The 6,792-nt window shown below is 43.2% G+C and overlaps 1 protein-coding gene across 5 annotated transcripts in view; it reads right to left on the reverse strand.

Annotated features, from left to right (window-relative positions):
* Positions 1-426, reverse strand: part of TCERG1 (transcription elongation regulator 1) — a 59,242-nt gene extending 58,816 nt beyond the window's left edge. For all 5 annotated transcript variants that reach the window (XR_002828644.1, XM_006086395.3, XM_006086394.3 and 2 more), the window contains exon 1: positions 323-426. Coding sequence is in view for 4 of the 5 variants with exons in the window: in XM_006086395.3 (XP_006086457.1) it covers positions 323-384 (62 nt within the window). In the remaining variant the exon portion in view is untranslated. The remainder of the gene's footprint in view (positions 1-322) is intronic.
* Between the last annotated feature and the right edge of the window lie 6,366 nt (positions 427-6,792).

Raw genomic sequence — 6,792 nt, forward strand, 5'->3', positions numbered from 1 at the left:
TTTCCTCCACATGCGAAAAACCTTCAGCCTGGTCCCGGGGACGAAAAAACCCAAAGGGGGCAAGGACCCCGAGGAAAACCCGACGGGGGAGCCCCGAAAAACGGAACGGAAGTCACTAGACCAAGGACCGGAAGCCAGTTTTTCCAATTCAAATCCGGCCTTTCCCTTTCCCCCTCCCCCAACCCCCCATTGCGGTTCTGGGGCCAGGGGCCCCCCCGGGGGCCACGAAACGAACTGCAAACTCTGAATATCCTCGGGGAGGGCCCACCCCCCGGGGGCTCCCGCATACGAGAAGAAAAGACAGAACCAGGGGCCCCTTTACCTGAGCTCCCCCGGGTTTGAAGCGCTCGCCGTCCCCCCCCCGTCCCCGCCACGCTCCGCCATTACAGAAGACCGCGTTCATCCACCCGCCGACCGGGCGTCCTCTATTGGTCAGACAGGTCATCCATCTCGAGCGAGAGAGGCGGAGACAGCGGAGATCTGTGAGATGAATGGTGAAGCGTTCCATCAATCCTCGAGCTGAGGGCGGTACCTGCCTTACTATTGGTGGAAGGGCCCGCCGACTTTGAAAGCGGTATGGAGACAGCCACTTGATTGGTCGCTCGGAGGCTTTATGGGAAATGAGACTTAAGCGGCGAGGAGCCGCCAGCGCCCTCTCGCGGTAACCAGAACTAGGTCCTCCCACGTCCTGCCCGGCCTGCGGGAGCCACGTGTCCGCCGGCTTCCAGGAAGGCAATGGTGGAGAATATTGGCCACACGCTGGCGATATTGTCTCGGCCAAAGACCATTTCCATTGCGTGAGCCAATCAAAAATCGATCTGCGTAGAGCTACGAGCAACCACAGGGTTTGTGTGGAAATGAGCTATTTCCCAGCTTTTCAGAAGCAGAAGTTTTAAAGCATTACCGGTTTATAGCCATGTTATTAAATAATATATTACCGGCTACATGAATATCTTCTAAATTGTATTAAATAATTAGTTGCAGGCTGATGAGTGTTATAAATTGCTGCATGAAGTAAGTTGGGGAAGGCAGGCCCCTTCGCAATTTACAGTTTCAAGCATCTGTTCTTCAATTTCAAAATACATTTGTCTGAAACTAGCACATCCTGATACCCAGAAGGAATTCTGAATATTTATTTCTCTTTTTTATTAAAGGAAAAGAAACACCTTTAGGTTCTGGGTTTTCAAAGGTACAGTGATGATGAACCCTATCAATAAGTTGCTCAAAATATTAAAATAATAGATAAATTTTACTCAGACCTAACTCTATATACCAGGCATTACCCCAAGTACTTTCCATGTCTTTTAGGCCTCATATACAGTAAGAATAGTCAGTTTATAGATGAGACTGAGGCACAGAGAAATTAAGTAGCTTGTCCAAGTTCACACAGCTTGTGAATGGCAGAGCCTGGCCTTCAACCCAAGGCAGTGTGGCAACATAGCCCATTTCTAAACACCAGGATGCGAGAAAATTGGAAACACCCATCCCCGCAAAAACTCATGCACAGATGTTCATTGCAGCATTACTCATAATAGCCAAAAAGTGGAATCAACCCAAGCTGTCCAAACAACTGATGACTCTATTTAAAATGTGGTATATCTATTCAAAGAAATATTATCTGGCCATAAAAAAGAATGACGTACTGATACATGCTATAATACTGAACCTTGAAAACATGCAAGTGAAAGAAGCCAGACGCAAAAGGCTATATATTATATTATTCCATTTCTTTTTTTTTTTTTTTGGTATGATTCCATTTCTATGAAATGTCCAGAATAAGGCAATTCCTTAGAGACAGAGTAGATCAGTGTTTTCTAGGAGATGGGGAGAGTGTTTGCTAATGCCGATGGGACTTCTTTTTGGATGATGAGAATGTTCTAAAATTAGACAGTGGTGATGATTGCAAAAGTTGGTGGATGTACTAAAACACATTGAATTATACAATTTAAAGGATGAATTGTATTATAGGTGCATTATATGTTTTTAAAAATATGTTTTTATTGATTTCAGAGAAGAAGGGAGAAGGAGAAAGAGAGAGAAACATCAATGATGAGAGAGAATCATTAATTGGCTGCCTCCTGCATGCCCCACCCTGAGGATGGAGCCAAAAAACTAGGCATGTGCCCTGACTGGGAATCGAACCGTGACCTCCTGGTTCATAGGTCAACACTCAACCACTGAGCCAGCTGGGCATATGTGCATTATATTTCAATAAACACTGTGCTCTATTGAACCCCAGATCAATATTCAAAATTAATTATGATAATATGTGATAAGGACTGAACAAAATTCTGAGCATGATCAATTGGTAAAGGAAAGGATGGTTGAAATTTCACTAAATATGTGACATTCAAACAAACTGGAGTCTAAGAGTGGGAGGTTACATCCCTTTATCAACATTGGTGTGCATCCCCCAGTCCTGGCAAACTATTACAAAAATAATACTGGTATAGATGGCTCATGACAAACTAATCCCCACTGCTGGAAAAAAATTCAAAATGAATACTTTATAGAAATCAAGTCAATGGTGTTTATATGAAAACAAACTGTCAGTTTGAATGAATGGAAGAAACTCCTCGTAGATTTAATACAAGGTTTTTTATTTGATAGTTTCCAGTCAGGCCTCCTTCCGGGCCAAGGTGGCCGGCCCCTCCTCCAGGCCCCACCAGCCCCTCAGGTTTCATTGTATTATTTATATCTATATATATTTTAAGATATTTATATCTTATTGTTTTATTTTTAAATATATAGAGCATGTATATCTACATATACTAGAGGCCTGGTGTATGAAATTAGTGCACGGGGGGGGGGGGGGGCGTGTCCCTCAGTCTGGCCTGTGTCCTCTTGCAATCCGGGACCCCTTGGGAGATGTTGGGTCTAAACTGGCAGTTGGACATCCCTCTCGCAATCCGGGACGCTGCATGCACCAGTGACCATACTTTTCATGCAGGTGAAAAGCATCTTGCTGTTGTATGGGCAGGTACATTTTTTTGCCCTGATTATAAAAAGTAGTGCATAATATGATCCTTCTGAGGCAGTAGTACCACTTTCCCCATCTTATGGGTGGAAAACTGAAGCAGAGAGAAGTTAAGTAATTGGCTTTGTCACACAGTTATAAGTGTTAGAATCAGGAATGACCACAAAATGTGTAAGCCAGAGTGCATGCTTGTCATCGCTGCATCATCCTGTTTTTTCATTGTTAGAGTAGCCTTGCCAGGTTTTAATTTTTAAATCTAAGAGACTGTTCCCAATATATAGGGTAGGGTACCTAGGCCTGGCTGGCGATCAGGGCCATCTGTGGGGCGACCAGTGGGTGGGATGATGGGGGGGGGGCGGCTGGCACTCGCCTTGTTTGGCAGCCTGGCACTTCCCATTGGCCAGCCCTGCCTTTTGATCGCTGCCATTGGTTGCCTCCCTCTTGGGGTGGCGGTGCAGACGGTCAGGGGCAGCACCTGCATTGAGCATCTGCCCCCTGATGGTCATTGCACATCATAGCAACCAGTCATTTCACCAGTTGTTCCACCATTCAGTTGATTTGCATATTAGAGTTTTATTATATAGGATATGTATAATTTGCGTATGTTTAATATACAATCATTTTGTTATTTCATTGCTATAATTTACTCACATAAACATGCCCTTGAAAGTCAGATATTTTGTACTCAATAACTATATAAAAAATTCTGCAAGTATATGATCTGAGCTGTGCCTATAGTGAACCATTTTATTGAATCAATGTAAAAACTGAATTAAAGAGACTCAGTGTATCTTTTAAGAAACCAAATGGATTTTCCTATAGGCAAAACCTGAAAATTCTTAGGGATGCTAAAAACGAGCATAGCTATACAGAACAGAAAAATAAATATCATCCTTGCCCAATTGGTGGTAATTGAATTATAGACCCTAGAACTTGGTATATCAAAGTGAGGTGAAGAAACAGTGTTGGCTTAAGGCTACTAATTACTATCATCTTGGCCATGAAGTCACTCTTTAGAAGAGACTCCTGAGAAGTGGTTCAAATGTAGAATCAGGCTTTTCATTTTAACAACTACCATTTAAAAAATATTTCTTTTTAAATTGATTTCAGAAAGGGAGAGAAGGACAGAAACATCAATGATGATAGAGAATCATTAATCGGCTGCCTCCTACATGCCTCCCACTGGGGATTGAGCCCGCAATCCAGGCATGTGCCCTGACCAGAAGTTGAACTGTGTGACCTCCTGGTTCATGGGTCAACACGCAACCACTGAGCCACACCGGCCAGGCTTAACATCTACTATTTTTGAACGCCTATCTTAAACCCATGGCACATGTGATTTTTTTTTAATGCCAAACCTTACAGAAAATATGATGACTACAAAAGGAAGGGAAAAGGATACTCTCAAGAGAAGGCCTTGTCCAGGTTGACCAAGTTGAGGAGCCAGGCCACGAAACACACTGGGGTACAAATAGATATCCACTAAAAATATCAGTTCGGATAAATGTAGAAGGAATGAGGAAAACAAAATCACCATGAGAACACCGTAATAATCCCTGCTGCGGTGAAGCCTACCGATGCATGCTAAATTCAGTGGGTGAAACCTCATGGAAAAACAGGGTATTGCATAGGCGCAAAATATCCCCATCCAAAATCTATAAAGTACTGTGGTGGTTTCAACATATGCCTACGAATTCCTTGATGCTCCTTCCTCCAAAAGGTAGAGCTTAATTTCCCTCTCCTTGAGTTTAAATTGGAGTCCAGAGATCTAATTCCCCACGTGTGTGTGTGTGGGGGGGGGGTAGAGTGGGGCGAGGGTCGCCACACCAACAGGCAGTTCTCAGGCACTAGCAGGGTGTCTAGGAATTCACTCAATTCTGACACTGTCTACCCTGGGGTCACATGCTAAACCTGAATGGTGGGTCTTACAATCTGAGACCTGAAGTAACCACATAGGAAGGTCTCAAATGAAAACCTCTTAACTGAAAGCAAGTCGCTGAAGGTATGGTGTCCTGAGCAGGTATTTTCCTTGACAAAGACCAATCTTTACCTAACGTGAGCCTATCTATTGTCTTTTTGCATCTACAATAACATATCTTTAGAATGTTAGAGTAATCCCCTTTTTTCCAGACCCCTCAGGGCACAGCCTTCCACCAGAGCACAGACTGTGGAATCTGTTATCCCCACATACCATCTCTGTGTGCTGTAAATGTTCATTGTTCACTATCCTGTAGCCACCAATGTAAAAGAAGTATGTGCCTCTCCATTTTCCTTGTAGTCCAATCCCAGAGAAGTCCCCCTGCTTTGCTGCCCCCCTAATCTACCACCAATGGGTTCCATGTAACCCTCCTTAGGTCGCCTCCTTTGAGTATAATGTATGGAATAAACTGCAAAACTGCCATTCTCTGGAGTATTTTTCTCAATCCATTCCCGGTAATTGTCAGTTTGGCTCCAATAAACTCATAAAAATTTTCTACAGGTTTGGATGTTCCCTATGTCGACTCCGGATAATAGCATGAAATTCCATAGGTTAAGGAATCAGTCCTACAAGAGAGCCCTGCGCCCCACCCCAACACACACACAGACTTCCGACACCAGCTACCAGTCCCAGGCTCTGGGTGCTGCTGAACAACTGACTACAGATTGGAGGTTCCAACAACTCCCTGCAACTCAGAATGCTACTTGCAAATCCAGTCTGTTACCTGAACTTCTGACCAACTGGTTATAAATCAGAGCTTCCCACAAGCCCCTCCTTGGGTCTGATTCATTTGCTAAAATGGCTCACAGAACTCAAAGAAACATGTTACTTGCTAGATCACTGGTTTATTGTAAAAGGATGTAACTCAGGAGCAGCCAGGCGAACCAGATGCATAAGACATGGTAGTGGGAAGGGGCGTAGAGATTCCAGGCCCTCTCCAGGGTGCCACTTTCCCAGTATTTCCAGGAGTTCACCAACCCAGAAGCTCTCTGAACCCTATACTCTGGGATTTTTATGGGGGCTTTGACACACAGTCATAATTGATTAAATTATTGGCTGTTGGCTCAACCTCCAGCTGCTCTCCCCTCTCTCAAGGTTTTGGGGTTGGACTGAAAGTTCCAACCCTCTAATTACATGGTCAGTCCCATTAGCAACCAGTTTCCATCCCTGTGTATTTTCGAAAATACACCTCAACAGCGTAATAAAAGATATCTTTGTTTCACTCTCAACACTTAGGAAATTCCAAGAGTTCCAGGGTGAGCCAGTTATAAATGAGAATTATATTTTGGTCATCTCATCAAGCAAACTCAGAGTCTATCTAGAGCAGCGGTTCTCAACCTGTGTGTCATGACCCCTTTGGGGGTCGAACGACCCTTTCACAGGGGTCGCCTAAGACCATCTGAAAACACATATATAATTACATATTGTTTTTGTGATTAATCACTATGCTTTAATTATGTTCAATTTGTAACAATGAAAATACATCCTGCATATCAGATATTTACATGACGATTCATAACAGTAGCAAAATTACAGTTATGAAGTAGCAACGAAAATAGTTTTATGGTTGGGGGTCACCACAACATGAGGAACTGTATTAAAGGGTCGCGGCATTAGGAAGGTTGAGAACCACTGATCTAGAGGCTTTGCTAAAAAAAAAAAAATTAATAGAGATTTGTTCAAGGGTCTTGGAGTTTGCAGACTAGGAACACAGCTGGGCAAAAACCCAGAAGTGCTCCAAAGAAGAAAGTAAGATTAAAAATTCTTGTAGTAAAAAGTACGTTTTTGAGAATTTACTTATAGTAAAAAATACATCCTGATTCTTAGCTGTAAAATT

The sequence above is a fragment of the Myotis lucifugus genome, unplaced genomic scaffold (assembly GCF_000147115.1).
Source record: "Myotis lucifugus unplaced genomic scaffold, Myoluc2.0 scaffold_28, whole genome shotgun sequence".
Lineage (NCBI taxonomy): Eukaryota > Metazoa > Chordata > Mammalia > Chiroptera > Vespertilionidae > Myotis > Myotis lucifugus.